General features: G+C 50.0%; 6 protein-coding genes and 1 non-coding gene across 7 annotated transcripts; 1 reads left to right on the top strand and 6 right to left on the bottom strand.

Moving 5' to 3' along the window:
- Window positions 1–1,220: 1,220 nt before the first annotated feature.
- Window positions 1,221–2,276, bottom strand: An01g00390 (hypothetical protein; the record flags this gene model as incomplete). Its single annotated transcript, XM_001388450.3, has 2 exons — window positions 1,221–1,931; window positions 2,103–2,276. 2 exons carry the CDS (start codon window positions 2,274–2,276, stop codon window positions 1,221–1,223), a joined length of 885 nt encoding a protein of 294 aa, XP_001388487.3.
- A 4,307-nt stretch (window positions 2,277–6,583) lies between these two features.
- Window positions 6,584–7,656, top strand: An01g00380 (uncharacterized protein; the record flags this gene model as incomplete). Its single annotated transcript, XM_001388449.1, has 3 exons — window positions 6,584–6,780; window positions 6,838–7,211; window positions 7,274–7,656. The coding sequence occupies 3 exons, from the start codon at window positions 6,584–6,586 to the stop codon at window positions 7,654–7,656; spliced, it is 954 nt and encodes a 317-aa protein (XP_001388486.1).
- Window positions 7,657–8,305: 649 nt separating this feature from the next.
- An01g00370 (uncharacterized protein) lies at window positions 8,306–9,543 on the bottom strand (the record flags this gene model as incomplete). The annotated part of the gene is made up of 2 exons (XM_001388448.3): window positions 8,306–9,214; window positions 9,271–9,543. The coding sequence occupies 2 exons, from the start codon at window positions 9,541–9,543 to the stop codon at window positions 8,306–8,308; spliced, it is 1,182 nt and encodes a 393-aa protein (XP_001388485.3).
- Window positions 9,544–11,465: 1,922 nt separating this feature from the next.
- Window positions 11,466–12,610, bottom strand: An01g00360 (hypothetical protein; the record flags this gene model as incomplete). Its single annotated transcript, XM_059746982.1, has 4 exons — window positions 11,466–11,558; window positions 11,689–11,723; window positions 11,770–11,832; window positions 12,184–12,610. The coding sequence occupies 4 exons, from the start codon at window positions 12,608–12,610 to the stop codon at window positions 11,466–11,468; spliced, it is 618 nt and encodes a 205-aa protein (XP_059603021.1).
- Window positions 12,611–13,853: 1,243 nt separating this feature from the next.
- Window positions 13,854–13,925, bottom strand: tRNA-Ala (AGC). Its single transcript has one exon. It is a non-coding gene; the product is annotated as a tRNA-Ala (tRNA).
- Window positions 13,926–14,316: 391 nt separating this feature from the next.
- On the bottom strand, window positions 14,317–15,626 carry An01g00340 (uncharacterized protein; the record flags this gene model as incomplete). Its single annotated transcript, XM_001388446.1, has 2 exons — window positions 14,317–15,292; window positions 15,400–15,626. 2 exons carry the CDS (start codon window positions 15,624–15,626, stop codon window positions 14,317–14,319), a joined length of 1,203 nt encoding a protein of 400 aa, XP_001388483.1.
- Window positions 15,627–16,640: 1,014 nt separating this feature from the next.
- abfA (alpha-l-arabinofuranosidase a precursor abfA-Aspergillus niger) lies at window positions 16,641–18,879 on the bottom strand (the record flags this gene model as incomplete). The annotated part of the gene is made up of 8 exons (XM_001388445.1): window positions 16,641–17,033; window positions 17,089–17,577; window positions 17,628–17,779; window positions 17,831–17,863; window positions 17,912–17,988; window positions 18,037–18,120; window positions 18,169–18,683; window positions 18,736–18,879. 8 exons carry the CDS (start codon window positions 18,877–18,879, stop codon window positions 16,641–16,643), a joined length of 1,887 nt encoding a protein of 628 aa, XP_001388482.1.
- Window positions 18,880–20,838: the final 1,959 nt, after the last annotated feature.

Genomic DNA, 20,838 nt, shown 5'->3' with positions numbered 1-20,838 from the left:
ATGCTGGTGACATCCAGCCGAATGAAGCTTCGAAACCGCGCGACCGCTGGCGGATAGCGCAGTGTACCTTCCTTACTAATCAGACTATTATCGTCCTCCTAGACTTCAGTAATCTCTCATTATCAGTATCATCCAATAAAACTCATACAAAAAGCAACATTATTGACTTCAGTCGCGTCAATAAAACCCAAGCTGACATCTTCGACTCGGGGGATGTATGAGGTGTAAAGCCGGCCCGACCGCAATTTTGTTCCGCGCGGCATCGCGCGGCATCAGAGGAACAGAGCACGACATGTTTGACCGAGATTCGTCTCGGTTATGCAGGTGCGGCCAAGGAGGGGGTGGTGACCTGCATGCAGGGATGGTCGGGAACTGGCGGCCTATCGCGGTTCAGGCTGAATATCAAATTAGCCGCTGCAAGAGCGGCATTGTTATCGTCGGCCCGAAGTTTTCTATTCCAACCACGGAGTTGGTGGGATGCCAAGTGGCTTGGGAGCCGAGTAAGCAATTGCGAGTCATAAGGTGCATATTAGGATAATTGGCTGTTTGAGGGCTTGTGAAAGGATATGTTGTGCGACCGTATGTGCAACGTGGTGCTGGTGCTGGTGACCATCTGGTGAGTCACTGGGATTGCCGGGCTCGTGGACCGGCAACACAGAAAGAAAACCATACTTTTCGAAGAGGAAAGGTTGATGTCACTGACAAAAATAGATTCTGAAATCTAATCTATGGGTCTTCTATACTCTAACTGGTATCCATTGCTGAGAAAGAACAAAAGCACGCTATAACTCCAATCCCAGACAAGTGAACAAAGGAAATAGTGACAGGCACACATTACTTCCGAACATCGTGGTCGTTGAAGCCCGCTTCAAGAACATGATAGGGGAAGGTACATCGAGATTAATGAGAGTGAAGGAGATAGTGATATGGACTTCACAACCAGAAGCCGGCGTCAGGTCAAGGCTCTCGACCGGATGAGAGCGCGCTAGTCTCGAACGGACTGGCGGGATGAATAGGACTGACAGGAGACTCTGACGGGCAGTCTGGGTGACGGTGAAGCACCATTGATGTGGGCGCGGGTACCCGAAATGGCGTGATTACCACAAATAGAGATGGATATCATCATACTATGGGTAGCGAAGGTTGGTGGCGAAACCGATCAGCAGTAGTAGTGGGAGGTTTAAACCGAGAGACGAGCAGGCCAAGAGATGGACGGGGCTTCAAGTGACAACGGTAACTCTAGACTGTGCCAAATGCACGTTGTTCTTGCGAGGGAAGAGCTTCTCCAAGCACTTGCGACCCTTGTCGAGCAGACTCGATTTCTCGCTGGGTTTGGGTGACACCGTCACCCGTGGGGCTGCTGCGGCCTTGGAGCTGCTGCGGGACGATCGGCGCGACGGTGGCGGCGGGAGGACTTCGTGATCGAGGAGCTCCTCGTCGCTGTCATCATCCATGGCCATTCCCATGGAGCGGATGTGGACGCGAATGTCTCGCTTGACCATAGCCATGGACTTGGCGTGGATGTGGGCATGGCTGAGGCAGCGACGGAGATCAGGTTCCTTGGCACTGCTTTCCTGGTCATATTTCTCGCCGGAGAGCAGGCTGAGACGGAGATGCAATGAGGTTCTTTCCAACGGAGAGGGTCGTCTAGTACGAGGCGCGGGGGATGGTGATCTGGAAAAGCGGGAGGAGGAAGTGTAGGACATTGTATGGTCTAGCGTAGTTCTGTTATGCCTCTCTGCTGCGTGTGCTAATGGAGGGGCAGATGCGCAGTCCCGCACCCGAAGTGGGAGAGGGAAGGGCGAGAGTATCGAAAAGTCCGGAGAGGAAGAGGAAGCTTTGGCTTTGGCTTGTCTGGATGTCAAAAGAATTCTCTCCGAGCTGGTCGGGGAAGGTCTATATACATTTGGACAGGGTGGAGGATGAGCAAGCTTGATAACCGCCAGGTCATGGGACAGGAAAACCTGGTGGGCGAACGCTCTAGAACTCGGTCTGCCAAAGCCAAATCGGCGTCACGGTGGATCGCCCAGTGGAGACCGACTGTTCCAGCCCGCAATTCAGGCCGACAAACACAGCCCAATCGCGGGTCCCTCCTGGCGAACCTGCTCTTTCTGCTGTTCCTGAGACGCGTCTGATGATGCAGACAACTTGGAGCCAATGGGCTGCGTGTGAACAATGCATCTGGACACGAAACAATCACACCCAAATGGAATATTATACAATTTTGAAACAAAAATCGTAATTGTAAAAAGGGACCGCATCAGCCGTTGAATCATGGCGAAAGACCGCCGATGTTCCAGAAGCCCATCCAATCAGTCCGTGCACGGGCACGTGGGACTGATAAGCTCGCCGGCTTTTTCTTTTTGTTGGCTTTTCTTTTTCTATTTTAATTTTTGTGTCTGTTTTGTTTTTGTCCGTCTTTTTTCTATTCTCGGATACTTGGTGGAGATTTCTGTCACCGTCTCAGTTTCTCGACTCGCTTGTCACAGTCACACTCACAGTCACATTCAATCATTGATTTGATTTTATGGTTCCCTCCACTTTTCCCCCCCAGTCTGGATTGTCGGAGATCACTGGTGACACATCCAATTCGTACCACCACAGCCTCCACGACGTGCTCTGTACATAGAAACATCGTACGTACCCTGGTGGCGATCCTTCCCACCATAACCGGTGCTATCCGCAGATCCCATCACGTCTGTGGCAAATGCGACCGCCGGCTTATCTTGCGTGATAAGACGCTAACGTGGGCGATCCTGTTGACCAGGAACTCCCGTCATAGGGCCCTGACAATCCTTGTCTCCTGTCTATCACGATCGATTTCATAGAACGGTCGCAGACCTGTCGCTCACCCTTTGGGTCGCTTGTGACTGACTGACTAGCAATGTCAATGCTTCTGTGCTCTGCATATGCACTCCACTCTTTTACATCACATGAATGTCACCAATGAGGGATTTCCATCGAGGTTATCGCTGGACAGATATCCTGATTAAGGGGAAATGTCATCCAATTACGAGCTACCCACCATCTGCAATAGATGCTGTCGCGAGCAGAGGCCATAGCTCCAATGTTGGGCATTCATGACTTTTTTCAAAACTATAGCTATTCATGCAAGTTTCAGGCTAACACAACCATCATCAATTCATCTCCGTGCACCACTACTCGGTCTTCAATTTCTGGTTTCTACCCATCGCGGTCGTTTTGCGCGCCAACGCGCCCGGACCATGGGCGTAAAAGGGGCGAGAAAAGTCAGTCAGCGCAACAAAGCCAGGGCCAAGCAGCCGGAAAATCGAGGTGGCTGGGAGGGAAAGAGGGGTGCCAAAGGCAATAGTGCGCGAAAATTCCAAGAAATGTTTGTTTGGCATTTTCTGTTCTAGTCTTTAGCTCTCTTGCCCCTCTCTGTCCCTCTCACACACACTCTCTCCTATTCTTCCGCGCCCCTCCCAGGAGATTAACCTCTAGGTTTTTGATCCCACAAAAATTTTCTCGAGGTACTAGTCTCACCGTCTTACCATTGGCTCGTACACTATCTCCTATCCGGTGTCCTGGAAATGCGCCACTGCTGCCGTGGATGCTTACCAGTCGGACCCCTCGGGTAGGAAAACTTTATTGGAGTTGCATACTGAATGAGGTGTATGTTTGCCATAACCACCCACCGCACAGGCACTTCACATTCATCAACACTCAAACGCTTACGGTCTATTGACTGGTCTAGAATTCCCTGTGATTGCTGATAAGCTCTGTCTGCAGCAGTGTCTAAAGAATCTCCTGCGATGCTGATAGGCTTGTTGGCCCCACGTGCCTAGACCAACCGCCGCGAAAGAGGTCAATCTCCAGGCATCCTGTCAATGAATTGGCATGGCTTCGGGATTTGACCATGTCGCACAAATGGGAAGATGACACGATCGGGGATTGACCGCCGAAATTAACGGTGTGGGCTCCGGCTCAGTCATATCGCGCAATATCTCTCAGGCCTTCGAGTGGGTTCCCTGAAGGATTGCCGGCTAGTCTTTGATAAAGGAAATTTTCGATCATCCCAGGCCTCTTAAAGGGGCTGATAGCCAACGAGCGCATTGGATCTCGGTTGTCATTGCACTTGTGCGTCGGCTTGCCGACATATGTCGCCTGATTGTTGCGACACTGATGATGTCCGTCAGGAAACCAATTACGGTGGTTTCCCTGCATGGATGCCAAAGTTCAATTGACTGTGGCGGGAATATTCCATGTGACCATCAATTTAACCCCCTCCAGCAGTGGAGACTTTGGGAGTGTCTCGTCATCAAGGAGGGTAGCAAATTCAATAGACTGGCGGGTCTTGGAGATGATCCTCCCTAATATGTATGCATGTTCATGCTGCCATCCCTGTTTTCAAACCTGCCTGGGCATCACCCAGGCTTGCGGGTCTTTTTCCAGTCGCTGTCCTCGGCAATTAAATTTTGAACCCAATGGTGTAATCCGTCACTTGCGCGGCGTCTTTGTGAGTATAGACCTTCTGTCACCTAAATCCGGCTCTTTTGTGGCCGTGCGCGGATGGCGCCCATTATGTGGATTGTTCAGAGGTAGTATACATGGTATAGCTCGAGACAAATGAACGACTCGAGACAAATGAACTACATGCCCACTATAATCCTACAGCTGACCTTTTTTTCGTAATCCACAGATAATGTTAAAACAGCGATTTGTGACCAAAACGATATATCGCTGGCTACCAAGCAGCAGGGTTGACTCAAACGTTTTAACAGATAATGCAGACGAAATGACAGCTTTAATGGAAATCCTTCCCCCGCTGAAGAATACCATAGAGGATTAAGAATCTGTAGACGGCGCGAGTGCGATTGTGCGTTTCGTTTAATGGTTACTAGACTAGTCGCAGTCCCTGGTCCCGATCGGGCCTATAGTAGTACTATGATCTAACTAAACGGCTCGGCAGCAGCCGCCCGACAAGCTAGCTACCAGTCTCGTCTCTCTCCGTCCCCACCTCTCATCTTCCCATTCTGCCTCCCTCTCGCCGAGGTTCATCACAACGGTCGCTTAGTTTATGCTATGTGGGCCTTGGTCAAAGAATGTCATGATGAGTCAATGGATACCGTGTCTGAGTTCTTGACTCCAGATCGTCCTTCGGAAACCGAAACCATCAAAATGCCCTACCGCTCATTTACAAGCAAGTGAGGTCATCTCTTGAGTTCCTCTGCACAGGGAAATGGAGATGACAAGCTTCGCCTTGAAAACTTGAGCTGGCTAAACAGCCAGCTGGTATTGATGGCTTATCTGTGCTAAGTAGCTACGCTCTAGGTTATCACAGCAATGCGAAGCTCATCTAATAATGTAACACAGCAGAGTGACCAGTCCTACGGCTCACTTGGCAAGATCCGGCCACGTACAGAATCATGTGAGTGGACAAGGTTCACTTCAGCTAGATAACATAATGGCACATGGGAGAGACAAGCCCTTTACTTCAGGCTGACTGAGACCACTGTGTTGACTTGATCTTTCCAGTGGTCGCTCTTTGTGACGTTCAGCTTGCCCTGTAATCGAAACCAACTAGTCAAATATCGCGGTGAAAACCCTCAAGTATTCCACATTTAGTCAGGCCGTGGTCACGCTGGCTGCTACTTTCGGTCGTCTGGAATTCATCATCCTCCTCATCGCAGCGCAAATATTACGCTGAACTTTTTATTCTAATGTATGGACCCTAGTGCCCTTGCAGATGATCGTCAATATCATCCATCAGTGTTTTTTTTTTTACTTATTTTTATTTTTATTTTTTTTGTTTGTTTTTCGACTTCTGGAAAGACTTTTCAACCCGTCAAAGCTCACATTGCATGTCGCGGAACGTTCAGATTGACTATACTTATGACCAGGGTGGTAGAATGGCGATTACTCAAGGCGACAACTGGCTTTCGGCGGATGAAATTGAGTCAATATGATTCGATGCTTCGCCAGCTTTTCTGCGTCGGGTTGCAATCCGGCGCATTGATTGACTGTTAGACACCTTTGGAACCACGCGGAGTTAAGTTCAAACGACGCCGAGTTGCGAGCTCTTTCTGCGTTCAAGCCAGTAGGCAGGGACCCTGACACAGATGGAGATATTTTCCGGTTTATGACTATAGTGCCCTCAAGCTGACATCGGTATGGCTTGACGGACTGGTATTGAGCCTTTCAGTGCCTGTGGTCGGACAGAAATTTTACATATAGCCTTTGCATTGACCCAGTTCGGTCACAACACCTGGCCAGATCATGCAGCGTTCGCATCGCGGCTTCGTCACTCTGCTTCATCAGCTGCAAAGTACCAGCCAATAAGAGGCTTCTTCGGGTGTTAAGCTTCAATGATCTCCATGCACCCTCTATTGTCCTCCCCAGATAAGCAGAAGAGAACAGGGAACGAACATGTCGATCTCCTCTTCCCTTCGACTATTGACAACAGCTTGGTCGGTTTTAGGACCAATAGGCGAATTCTGCTTCTATAGACCGCAATTCCTCTATAGCTTGATTAGCAGTACAATATGGTGATGTCGACTCAGTCGAGCTCCACCGATGATATCGTTCTTTCGCTCCACTATTTTCTTCGCTCGAAGTGTTCGCCATGGCTGTTCCCTCGGATAGCGACGCTTCTTCAATAAGCCCCCTGTCCGTGGATCCCATAGCTGTACCGAATACCGCAGAAACAGAGAAACAGTCTGTCGATGAGGACTCTACTCCTCTACCCCCTCCTCCACCCAACGGAGGTATCTTCGCTTGGGTTCAGGTAGCCGGCGCTTTCTTCCTTTTTTTCAACTCCTGGTAGGTCTTCCTGGGTTATCCCTGTGCTGTCCCGCTTACTGATTCCGTGTACTACAGGGGCATAATCAATACATTCGGCGTCTACCAAAGCTACTATGAAACCAGCCTGCTGAGAGACTACTCTCCATCCTCCATCGCCTGGATCGGAACGGTTCAAAGTTTCCTCTTACTCTCATTGGGAATTATCGTCGGTCCGATCTTTGATAGAGGATATATCAAGTTCTTGATAATAGCAGGCACGTTCCTGATTGTGTTCGGACTGATGATGACCTCCATATCAAAGGAGTACTACCAATTCTTTTTAGCTCATGGCGTCGCCGTCGGCCTCGGTTCTGGTCTTCTCTTCATCCCTAGCGTTGCTATACCCGTCACGTACTTCACCTCCCGACGAGCCGTGGCCATTGGAATTGCCGCATCAGGGGGCAGCGTCGGTAAGCCTCGTCCTCCTCAAACAATTCCATCGAACTATATTCACCTGAAACCCACATTCTAGGCGCTGTAATTTTCCCGATCGTGTTTCACAAATTAATCGACCGCGTCGGGTTCGGTTGGACAACCCGTGTAATTGCTTTTGTTGCCCTAGCCAGTCTCCTCTTCTCTATAGCGGTGATGAAATCACGCCTTCCTCCTCCTACACAAGCCCGTCAGCTCCTTGATCTCATGGCCTTTCGTGATATTCCTTTCCTTATCTACTGCCTCGCGCTCTTCTTCGACCTCGTGGGCCTCTACTTCCCCTACTTCTATCTCCCGACCTATTTCACTACCTACCTCCATGCAGGCGGTAACATCTCCTTCTACGTCCTTTCCATTCTTAGTGCTTCTTCTTTCTTCGGTCGTATTCGCCCAACATGCTCGCTGATCGTCTGGGATCGCTGAATGTCATGATTCTTGTGAGTCTTGTGGTCACTGTCCTCGCATTTGCATGGATGGGCATACACAGTAACGCTGGCGCCATCGTCTTTGCTGTTATTTATGGCTTCGCGTCCGGAACGGTCGTCGCGCTGATGCCTCCAGTTCTGGCGCTATTGTGTCCAGACATGGCTGTTGTGGGGACGTGGATGGGCATGTCTTTCGTGTTCGCGGGGCTTGGCATTCTCATTGGAAATCCTATTGCCGGGGCGTTGTTGGATCTGGAACATGCTGTTTTCTGGAAGGGGCAGCTTTTTGCGGCGGTTATGGTAGGAGCAGGGATGGCATGTTTCATGGCGCTGAGGTTGTGGAAATGGAAGGACGGGGCGGGCTGGAAGCTCTGATTGGGAGACTGATGGCTTCCTTTGTGCTTCAAACCAGAGCATCTGATAACAAGGTACGGAGTACTATATTGCACTGCTATTTACTGCGTACATACTTCGGGGCTCAAAAGCCACTAGGATTTAACCAAAAAAACGGGACATGCAAATACATAACATCATCAAACCATGATAGATTCAGCCACTCGTCTACTCCGACTTCAGGCTCTGGCGCAACTCCTCGCGCTGGACGGCTCCAAAGCGCAGGTTCCCGACATCAAAGATCTGCAATCCAGTTAGTGAGCTTCGATATCACCCCTTAACGCCAACAGCAATGCACTTACAGCATAAATACTCTTCAAAAATGTGTCTCCCAAGATGTCCATGGTCATATCACCACGACTTTGGATTCCTCCATAGACATAGCCCGTCTTCGCCTCCGAAAACGCCAGGTCCTCCTTCTGCACCACGAACTGCTTTTCACCCACGGCAAACGACACAGTGGGTAGCTTATCCTGCGCCGTATCGGTCGGATAGATCCAGCCCTGTACTTCCTGATCATAATAGGCGCCGTCAATTGCACTATAAATGGCCTCACACGTGTCATCGTCCACCAAGGCCAGCGTCGTACCGGTATCAGCAATGGCGGTGTTACCCGACCGGTTAATGGTCTTTCCATTTACCGTCGCGGAGGTCGAGTTGAATAGCCAGAAGCCTTGACTGTTATCGACAGGGGTGTAGTAGACCTCTTCACCTGCCGTCTTCACCAGATCCTGGTCAATGAAGCCAAAGGTGTAAAACGACTCGTCATCAGTGTCCCGCCAGGTATCCAGCTTGGCCGTGAACAGCTCAGCCGACTTGGGAATGTCATCCTGCAGGATCATGTTCTCGACGGGCGTTTTCACGGACTTTGGCTGTACCGTGTTGATGTTGCTGAATGCTAGACCGAGCAATCCGTCCCCTTCGCCTTGGGCGAATGTGCTGGACATCTTCTCTGCCAGCTCAACGGCTTGGTTCTTGACGACTACGCCGCCAATGTTGACGTCGTCGGTGCCCACACTCCCTGATGCGGAGGATCCATCTCCGTAGGAGATTTGCCAGGATTCACCTTCCAAGGTCTTGAAGGTGCTCGATTTGGACGAGTCGAAGATCGCATGGGTCTTGTTCTCGGATAGAAGGGTTGAGGGGAGTTTGTTGGACCAGACCTACATCTGTCAGTGACGCTCGTTTCCATATTAGGTCTTTCATAATGGGGGTGTACCCAAAGATCAGCTGAACCAGTGTCAAAGTCCAACTTCAGGTTCTGCGCCGGGGTTCCGATCCCCACGGTCGCCAGATACATGGAGTCGTTCTGCACATCTTCGGCCGGAACCTCGCCAACCTCATCGCTGGTGGTGCTCTTCTTCCGCACCAGCTGCCGGATATGGGCCCGACCCCCGATGGGCTTTTCAGTGTACGGACGACCGGTCTGTTGGATGGAGCTGCTGAGAGTGTAGGGACCAGGCTTGGTGGGATGGAAGCGGTACTTGCGCATCAAGTGCACGTAGGACTTGGTGCCTGAGCGCTTGTAGTTGAGATTGGGGATGAGCTTGATTTTGGTAGCCATGATGGAGGATAATTGATCAAAGTGGAGGAGTTTTGAAGAATGGGTATGAGATGAAGAGAAAATGACGAGAAGAAGAGAGAAACCACCAGGCTTTTAAACCGAATCCCTAGCTAGCAGCTAAATACTAGGTGGCTAGTCAACTAGTAAGTGACCCAGAATTGAGACGTCATTCTCCCCCTCTCTTCCAGCATAACATTCATCATCCACTGACAATCTCGGCAGCCGACCGTTTCAGCTGGCCCTGAAATCTCGCCCCCAGTCGGGTGATGCAAATTGATTGAATGATTGGTTTCAGCTGATCGCGAGATCGGCGCCGATGACGCGATAAGCCCATGACTTATCTTATCGTGGAGGCCCAGAACCGGGACACTCGTCGCACTATTCAGGCCGATTTCTGTTAGGGCAGTTAGTGGCGTGGTGCGACGGGCCTGTCATCTTGTCTCGTTGGTCTTTCAAGCTCCGGTGATCGTCGAGCTTGGCGTCTCCTCCCCGAATTGCTTCAGGTCAGCCACTATCAATGGCATTGTATTATTGGTGGGATTGCTTATCATCATTACGCAGGTCTTCTTCATGATGTGATGTGATTTATCTTGTTAGTTTCGGCTATTATTCGTGTCGTGTGTGAATTGTCAGGTCGCCACTCTCTCTTCTCCCCCATCACTGAGATTCTGTCCCGTATTTTGTTCTCCTCCCGGGCGGCCCGGCCCTAACCGGGTGGCTCTGACTCCATCTTCTGCTTTTTTTAATAGCATATCGTAGACATGTTGTGAGGAACAAAGAGACAGCTATACTACACGATTGAGCGATTTCTAGTCAGTCGGTACAGATACACCGAAGCCGAGTCCTACAGCTGGTTTCGACCTCCCCTACGCAGAGACGATATGCTGCAGAATGCGGAGTAGCGGGCCTCAGAAATGCCTCATGCCTCACAACAATCTCCTCCTATAATGCATTCTCTATGAGACTGATCTAAATCAATGATGTCAACAAGACAGACAATGAGGGGATATAGCTGTGATATGGTTACGATGCAAAGATGCCTATGTAACTAGTCATAATTGCACGCAAACCATGACTGAAATCACCTCATGAAGTTTACGTCCTATCTCTCCGGTGCGGTACGCAACGTACTAACTCTGCCACGTTCAGAAACGATGATACTTCATAAGGGCCTTATAGATATATTGACTATGCGATAATAGGAATTACTGCTATACCTCATTATCTGCTCAGAAGAATGCAATCAATGGATTTAGAATAACCCAATCTATCCTAGAGTCATTATAGTACACATTTGAAGAGAGGGCAGAGGGGTAAGAACCTTAATAGTGTAAGAACCTTAATAGTAACCAGCTGACCGCTCATCGAAACGAACATGACATGTCTCATTATGTCCTCTCTCCTAGTAATAATAATCCATGCAAGAGAGATCGCACATGGTAGTGTACCACGGGTCTTTTTTCGTGGGTGCTGGCAGCCTCCCTTTTCCTCTCTCTCTCTCTCTCTCTCTCTACCGAGGAAACCCCATGTACCAGTCATCACAATGTGCTGACTATACATTTCTTCCAATCTTTCTCTTCAAAGCGGAAGAAGCATGCTATGAGTGGCTATGGATGAGAAGAAACATTCTAATAAACACTCTAGGATAATTCGGTAAAATTCAATACGCTAAAGTGCAAACGTACTGTTGTACTACGTTATAATAAATGCGTCAAAGCATGATACTAACTGCATATAGTACTAATCTCCTCAGAACCTCTCCACCAGTTCAAACTCACAGTCTACTGGCATCCTCCACTACCACAGAAGAAAAGACACAAAAAGCTAATATTAGCTTCGCCACAGGGCTACTAGATTCCAGCACCGCGATGAGGTGTGAGCTTTATCGCTGGAGACCTGTCAATCTGTTGAATGCGACACAGGTACCCGCATCCACTTGAAGCCTATGCAACATAGGCTCAAGTTTCTTCTGCTGGGATTTTTAGAGAGATGAGGCAGATGGGAGTGTCCCTTTTGCTATGGAGTCTTAGGCATTAGCTAATGTCAGTCAGTCAGGTTGTCGAGAAGTCTTACCTCCGATCTTGCAACCGTGCAACTCATCATCCAGCCTGCGAAGAGAGATAGCTTGTCATACATACTATGAGCAAAACATACCGGTTTCAGAAGCGGAAACATTCTGCAGGGTTTCGCCAGTCTTCAATGGACCCAAATGGTATCCTAATTTCATCAACATCTCCTTTTACTAGGTGACATCAAAATCATCATCATCATCCGGTGATTCTGACGCTGCACTGGTGTGCTTCGGGCACCACCGCCCAGATGTCGCTCGTTGCATGGCCCTCAAGTGGGGTGGCAGGTGATGGAACTTGCTGCAGATCGGTGAAAGCAACGGTGTTCCTGGGTGTCTGACCACTAGACAAAATAGACTGCGGATGCTCAAGAAGATAGAGGGAGCGGGAGTGCGCGATGGCGTCTACCTCGACACGTCCCATGTCATCCAGCCTGCGAATGACAGTTAGCGAAGCCTTTCAAATTAAGAATGATATGATAATGTGTATGAAGACTTACGCATCAGTCTCAGGACCGGCGTTCTCCTGTTAATTCTCGCCGGATGGCTTAACCGTAGCCATCTCGATATCGAGATGGACATCTTCAACCGAAGCATCGAGCACCTCTTGCGGTGGTTGAACTGCCCCTCAGCATCATCAGTCCGGTTGCCTACTGAGGCATTGTTGCTTTCAGCAGCCACGTGCACAGGGTATGAGATCATATTGGTATCACACTCCTTGGTGAAAATATGCTTGCGAAGAAATTGGCGACTGCAGAGAAGCTTTTCATCATCAGTACCAGGCGCAGCTTCCACCATCTCGTTCAGCCGGGCGGTACTCATGGTAACATCTGCATTAGTGTTGGAGCGGACGAAGGTTCGATATTCATCTCCAACGCTTGAACTTTTCTCAGGTCGACTCTCGCCAGATGGCTCAATCGTGTCCATCTCGGCATCGATCTGACCATCTTCAGCCGAAGCATCGAACGTATCTTCCGCTGGATGAGCTATCCCCTGACATCCTCACTCCATTTCCTACCGAGATAATAATATACCTTCCAGCAACCACGTGCACAGAACGAAGGTTCGAGCCTCCAAGTACGGGCGTATTAGCACCATACCTGGAACCACCACCATGCGGTGTCGCTAATGACGCGACTTAATTAAACCGCTGTGCCATTGGCTTCGGCAGCAGGGAAGATAAACCGAACTATCGAATCTTCATTCAAAGCAGTAGCCTGCATTTGATCCTTTCTTTTGTGAACCAATGACTACATCTTCCTGTGGCTGAGTTATTCCCCAGCATTCCCGTTCTCGTCCCGGCTGCCTGCTGAGGTATGTATGGTATTCTTGCTCTCAGCGGCCACGTGTAGAGGATGAAGGTTCGAACCTTCAGCTGCGGGCTTTTTTTTAGCGCCATACCTGCTTTGCCATCGCGAGGGGGGGGACTACAATGTCGTTGATGAAGCGACGTAGTCGAAGCGCTGTTTGGGATGGTTGGTTGGCTGGCTGCGTGGATAGAAGGAAGACCGAGCCTGCGTTAGAAGAAGGCTTCAGATTGGGTCGCGAGTAGGGCTGAGGTGGCCTTGGTTTATTATAGAGGCTTTCATGCCATTTAGCCTTGTGTGGATAGATATAAGTAATTTCTCGAGAGTAATATTATAATGGATTTTCCGTGAGCATAAGAGTGGATAAAGATTTTATGTTTGAAGTTATATATATTTAGGAACTGTATTAGCCGTTCCCCCTCTCTAGATACTATATATATATATATATGAAGGATTCTTCTAAGAGAGGAAGTAAAAGGAAGAGAAGGAAAAAGAGAAAGAAGCGGCCTTATAAAGACGAGGCCAATAGAGAGAAAGGTGAAGTAGCCTATTTACATTGAATCCTCAATATTCCCAATGAGGATTTGATTCAAGCTACTATCCAAGTCACTCTTCTCATCTTGATTAACTAGCATCTACTGTATCCGGTGATTGCCACATCAGAGGTCAGGGAGGTGAAAAGGCCATGTGGTGAAAGGAAGAGTAAGAGTGAAGATCTATTCGGAGGTATGTCGCCAATGAGTATGTACGGATCCCGACTTACAGTGATTTGTGAAATCAACAAGGATACAGAACAGACTACGGTAGATAGTTGATCTCGGGTTGACAATCGGCTAGGAAGAAGGCGAAAAAAAACTCAAAAATGGAGCTGCGGGGAATCGAACCCCGGACCTCTCCCATGCTAAGGGAATATTATACCACTAAACCACAGCCCCATTTGATGGGAGATGAGTGGATCTTAGGAAATATTAAGGGAGCTGAGAGCCTTCTTCTACGTTCAAGGGTATTTCAGTTCGAATGGGTGATGGTCGGTCGTTGCGCTACGGGTGGGTATCGTTGGGTTACAATTATTCAATGTACCCACGGAAAATAACAACCAAATACAGTCATATCAAGTGGTCAACTCCAGTGAAATTACCGTATAGCAATAGTTGTTTGATTGGAAAAAGTGGGAGAAACATCAATAAACATCATCACTCATATTCGTTCCATTACATTCCGTCCTGCACAGCAGACTCTAGCACTAGTACTATATATTAAGTTGAAGTAGATTAAAAACCAGATAAACTTTTGTTCCCGTGCACATTAATCTCATACCACCCACATCTAGACAATTGCATGTCCCGTTTGCTGCGCGCGACGACCCGTTCCCACACCATCCACTCCGCGCTCCTGATCCTTTCCTAGCCACGGCTTCTTCGCCTCACCCATCTCGCCCTCCATGATGAAGTACACAAACAGGCCAATGACGATCAGCACAAAGGCAATGGGATACAGGAATTGCACGGAGTAATGGAACACCTGGATACCGATGATCAAGCCCCAGAAGTTCATCGTCAGCAAGGAGATGTTGAAAAACATGGCCGATGACACGCGTAGCATGATGGGCGCCAACGTGTAGAAGATAAACAGCACTATGGTGTAGCCCGCAATGTACCCGCCGACTTTCTTGTCCCAGGTGGCGCCGTGGAAGGAGCTTCGGTCGAAGATGGCGCACTGCACGCCATTGATGAACATACCCCAGAAGCCCATCTGGCCGACGACCTCATACATGGGCCGCTTGGAAACCATGAACTCTTCAAATAGGTTGCTGAAGGCGTAGATAGTGCAGGCTAGGAGGGCAAACAGGTCACCCTTCACTTGATCTTCGGCGGGGTAGTTGGCACCGCGCAGGTAGTCGGAGGCGATGAGCATGCCCAGGCCACCGCAGGCGAGGAAGATGCCAAGGTACTGGGTGATGTGGTAGCGGACGCGCAGGAAGATGAAGGAGATGATGGCGACACAGATGATGGTCCAGAAGCTGAAAAGCTCAGCGCTGAGCAGCGAGGTATAGCGGTAGGCGAGCACCATGAAGTAGTTGCCTTCGACGTCCAGGAAGGCAAGAATGAAGTACCGCCAGCAGTCACGGTAAAGCATTTGAAACCATTTCTTGAAGCCGTACTTGTAGAGGGTAATGCTGGTGTAGACAAGATTGAGCAGGATGTAGATCCAAAGGGTCTGGAAGGCGGGGATACTGTTGCCCGCGTTGGAGAGGAGGGTCGAGAAGGTGGAGGAGCTGATGTCGGCCAGCGCGATGATTTGACTATTGTAGATTAGTATCTGACAGTATTTTTCTCCGTAGGAAGAAGAAGAAGAAGAAGAAGAAGAAGAAGAAGAAGAAGAAGAAGAAGAAGAAGGAGATGTACTCACCCTAAAATCAAGACCAACCAGAAATCGCGGGTCTTCATGTAGGCAAATAGCCTGGCCGCGCGACCCTGGGTCGGCTGCTGCTCCTGCTGGGCCTCCTGATCATGCGGTTGACTGGTCTGCTCCGACGTTTCGGTCACAGTATGCACCTGCTCTGTCTTTTCCGTGGAATACTCGGGTTGGGGCTGCACGTCGGCAACGGCCGCGGACTTTTCATTATCGGCAGACATGGCGGGGAAGCCGCAGAATGCGACGAGCGCACGGGAACTGGAAACAGAAACAGAAACGGAAATGCGATGAAGGGTATCAAATGGAGCTTTTCGCCAGCAAATGTGAACGCAAAGCTCCGAAGTCGTTCACTGCCAGGACCAAAGGGCGCAAAGAAGGAAAAGGGAAAAGAAAGCAGAAACAGGTCGCAGGGACGAGAGGAGATTTAAAGCAGGCCGACGAGGCCAGACCGCGAGGGCGACACTAAAAAGCAACTAAAGCAAAAAAACTTCAGATTTCCTTATCGCGCGGAGTGGGCCGCCGCAGCGAATGGCAGGCCGGGTGGGGGTATTTCTATAGTGTAAGTAGAATGCAGTAGTGTCTCTCCATTCTGACACCAACAGAACCATCATGCAATGAGGACAATGTCTCTGCATGAGATGGTGGTAGTCAGTACTAGTCAGAAGCCCATCGTTTCGATAATAATTGCAGAATGAGAACTGAAGGGGATCAGCTGCGGTAGAAAAGAACAGTGAGGGGAGCTGCAGACGGAAGGCGCCCGAACCCGTCTCGGCGCACGGCCTTCGCTTCTGTCCAATTCGAGTGGAGAGGCCGCCCGTTTGCATCGGGCCACAACCAACCAATCCGCTTGTTTTTCCCTCCTTCGCTTACCAGTGCCTTGTTTTCATCGCATCCATTGATTCTTCGGTTGTGTTTCTGGGGGGCTTTAACAAGAAATATAAAATAACCTAGAGGTACACGTTGGAGAGTCAGGCGGTTCTGTTAATTGGGGTCATTCAACTGCTATCCCCGGCCGACCGCTACATAGCAGTCAGTCACTCTACTACCTCCTGACTAGTATGTGCATAGCCACGTGTGGTGGCGTTGCCTATCATTGGATAAATGCCTTGGATATACAAGCAGGTATATAGCATGGATCTATCTCTCTATCGTTAATCAGAAATACTGCAGTACATGACACCACACCTGCAGATAATATTCGACTTGCCGCCCATACGAGCTCGCCCCAATCAACGCTAGTTCGCCGCCAGGACAGCCACCGCCCATGCCGGCAAACTAAAGGTAAAAGTGCCATTGCTCGCCTGCACCGTCGATTCACTCGGCGTGACCAGCGTCTGGGTGTCCGAGTTATACGCATCCGGATCACTGTCCGCCAGCACCGTCAACTTGCCTGTGCTCGTTCCTGGGATGCTCACCGTGAGGTCTTGCGTCTCGGAGCCATAGTTGGCCAGCTTCATGTAGTACGAGTCCCCGGCGCTCGACGCAACCCAGTACAACGGTCCGAAGTCGCTGTCCGACGTCACCTCCTTAATTGTATCACCCCGGTTGCGCGAGAACATCTCCTGCACGTAGTAGCTGGTCGACAGGAAAATGTCACCGGGTGACTGCGTGTATCCGATCAGGTCCGGCTACCACTCGTTAGCTCATTCATACCTGAAACCCCGCTGCTCAGTCGTGACTTACCGTCCACTGAGTCGAGTTGATTAGCTGGAGCAAAGGCGCATACGCCGCCATCTTCACCACGTCGCTGTTCCTCTCGAACCCGATCATGAAGACGGCTTCAGCGACCGATCCCTTCATGTTGGGCCAGTCAATCTCCCAGCGCGAGTACTCGCCGATGAAGTATGGTACCGAGCGGTTTAAATTGTCGAAGTAGTTGAACTGGCCCACCAGTCCATCAGGCGTGCTGTAGTCGTGGTAGTCGACCCAGCTACCCTCGGGCATTGACTCGGGCAAGCAATCCGCCTCGCTGGTGCTGGCAATCAGGATAAGGTCCGGATAAGCAGCATGAATCGCATCATAGAAGGCAGTGAAACGTTCCGCGTAGGACTCGCATCCGCCTCCCAGCATGTCCTCATTGCCAATCTCGACCATGGTAAGGTTCCACGGCTCCTCCTGTCCGTTTGCCGCGCGCCACGCTCCATAGGTCGTGCTCGTATCACCCAAGATGTACTGCCAATGGGTTAGCTTCAGTTATCAATTTGATATGCCGCTCAACATACCTCGAGCTCGTTCAAGACATCGTCGATATAAGGGGTCAGTGCGTCGCCCGTGAGGGGGGTGTTGCCACCCGACTCCAGAGCGAACCCATCCCAGACACCGAGCACCGGTACGAGCCCCAAATCCTCACACCAGTAAAAGTATTCGTGAAGGCCTACAAGCGTTAGTACAGTATCTAGGTACTTGTATATAGCCCTTTACTTACCCAGTCCGTCGGTGTTATAGTAAGTCCAAGTGCCTATATACCGTCAGGGATGAATGCTTCAATCCTAATAATGAGACATACCTTCACGTCCGGGACGATCCCAAAGATCGCCGATTGTCTCGTTCCACTTCCAGCGGTTTTCTGCGCTGTTTCCCTCACTACCTCTGATGAGCTTCTATACACTTACCGGGCGAGCTGAGACTTACAGGTTGTTACCGCCGGGAAATCTCAGGAAGGATCCTTTCATATCATCCAACACATTGGCAAGCTGGGGCTTCAGGCCATTTTCCCTACACAATTAGCCCCTAATTCACTCTTCGGAGTATAGGGAAGCAAACCTTGACTTATAGGTTTCGCCAAAAAGCGTCAAGTAGCCGAAGTTCAAAGACGAGCCAGCAGCCACGCTTCCATCAACTGTGAGCTCGTACAAAACGTTGCCATCTGGAGCCTTGGTGGTGGGGAACTTGACGGAGGCTTGGGTAAAGTTGTCTGCTGTGGACGTATGGGTGATAGTGGTAGAGCCGTACTCCGTGCCGGTGTAGTTTCCAACCAGTCGGACGGTGATGTCGCCGGAGTAATCTCCCTTTATCCAGAAGGAACTATGGAATTCGCTGCCATCGACTGGGATGCCCCAATATCCCTCATTGGTGAGACCCACCGCACCGGTAGCATCGTCCGCAATATTAAGCTTGATGGTGCTGGGGATGGCAGAGGTCAATGGACTGTCGCCATCAATGGCGATGGTAGCGTCACCGACAGCCGCCCAGGCAGTCAGATTAGGCGCCGTTCCCTGAAGGCCAGGGTTCTGCAGCATTTGCCCATAAATTCCTCCATCTCCTGAGTGATTGATATCCTAATCACCGTCAGAGAACCAATTGTCTTTTACTGCTTAGTCTGCGGCCTACCTCAAACATGAAGCCATATAGGATGGGGCTGGATGAGTTGCCACCCTGGGTGGAGACCTTCAAGGAGATTCCGTGTGCATTTTGAACGAGGGATAGTAGTAAAGAAACGGCGCTGACGCCCGAAAGAGCTGAAAAGGCCACCATGTTGCCGGCTGTCTGGAGGAAGCTGAGCCTGGTGTCATTGTTGCAAAGGGAGGATACAACGCCTTTTATGACCGGACTTTCGTGAAATTAACCGGGGCATCAGACAGGCCAAGGCAGCAGAAAATGCGGTGGGGTCATCGCAACGAGGTCGAAGACAATCAACCGAGAAGCCAAGAAATCGAGGAAGAGGAAGGTGCCAGAGGAAGAGTGGAGGAGTGTGGAGGTGGAATGTGGAATGTGGAGGAGAAGAGAGCAGAGGGAGGAAAAGCGTGACTGCACGCGGCATGGACTTCCCTGCCCCGATGTCTTGGATCCTCTCTTCTCCGCGTCCCTCCGAGCACCTCCAGTTGTTCGCTCCACCTTCAAGGTCATCTTTTTAGCCGCAACCACGCCGAGATCAAAGTGAACAGTGAGTTTGTCGTACCGAAATAATCCCGACGGCTAACCCCAGAATTCCCCGGCCCTCCATTTTTAGGACCCTTACCCGATCGTACGACATGCCGATCCATCTATTATTCAGTCATACAGTAGGTTTGGCGCATTAAAGCTCGGTTGATGGCCTCCATCCACGAAGATCTTTGTCTCTGATACATTCAGATAGCTGAGAAAATCCGTGGGTGCAGCTTACCCAGTGCTGAGTCGCTAGTGATACATGAATAATCTTGATGGAATCTACGGGAATTTCAGTCTTCTCAAAAGATGGTCAAACCACTGTCTTGAACTCCCAGGGCAGGTGCTGGACTGTCGGTCTAGTCGGCCGCCTAAACATTGCAGATCCACCCAAGCGAAACTCTGACGTCGGCCGTGCACTTCCCCCTCATCGTTACTCCGCATTTTGATGTGGTTGATGTTCTCCGATCAAGGGAAAACCCCGGCGGGACCCCTGAGTATCCTCCGATACTGGAATAGATTTGGGTTCCTGATCCAGCCACAGCCGTCCCTTGGTTCTACCCGGCTTAATCTCTCTCCGGGAAGTCGCTGCCACCTTCGTCATAGCCAACTGTTAGAGTTTTCCCCTGTTACTCTATTACTTTCAATTTGATCTCGAGCCATCCTAATCCTGCTCTCTTTATCCTTCAACTTAGTCGCCTACCGTGCTATGCGAGATGACAAAAAAACTTAGACCATTGTCATTAAGGTTCATATCGGTCTTGGAGATCGGATGCAGTGTTCCATCACGCCTCACTGCAGGCACAGCCGCTTAGTTTACTTCGCGGCACATCTCACTAGATTCAGTCAGTCCCCTTATTTAGATAGCCGTACCCATCAATAGTACAATACTTCAAAAGTGGAAAAAGTCGACGGTCACGCCGATTTCTCACTTTCCAGGCTTACTTAGTTTACCTGTATCACCCGAAGGTCGGCGCTGAGTTCCCTTTATGTGTGCCAGTTTCAGCCGTTTCAGTTTTAGAAAAGCTTCTGATGAAAATCTCGGTAAATTAAATAGCTAGGTGAGGACCTGTCCGGAGAGGAAGATTCTACATGTTCTATTCCACAGATATGCAGATACACCTTGATATGCGGCAATCTATTACATGCTTAATATGAAGTATCATACAAGATCATTGTTCAGTCCTCTGGCTAATTTCTTTTCGCAACATTATGCCTTTTACACAGATGATGAGGGTGACAGATCAATTGGGAGAAGGAGCTCGTCTTAGCTTCACCATAGGCAATACACCCTGGCTACTAGACTCCAGCACCACGGTGAGGTGCGAGCTCATCGCTGGAGGCCTGGCCGAAATCGACCAGGCACCCGCCATCCACATGAGACCTGATCGAGTCGACACAGGCCTCAGTTCCTGCTAGGGATTCTAAGCAGGGGAGTCTTTCTAGCAGGGCATCTGATCGGAATCAACCAGGCGCCCGCACCCACCAGTAACCTGATCGATTCGACACAGGCACTGGTGTCCACTTGAGACCTGATCGAGTCGACACAGGCCTCAGTTCCTGCTAAGG

This window comes from Aspergillus niger, assembly GCF_000002855.4.
Source record: "Aspergillus niger supercontig An01".
Taxonomy (NCBI): Eukaryota; Fungi; Ascomycota; class Eurotiomycetes; order Eurotiales; family Aspergillaceae; genus Aspergillus; species Aspergillus niger.
The sequence above is the reverse complement of the archived record's forward strand: the minus strand, read 5'-3'. Positions and strand labels throughout refer to the sequence as shown.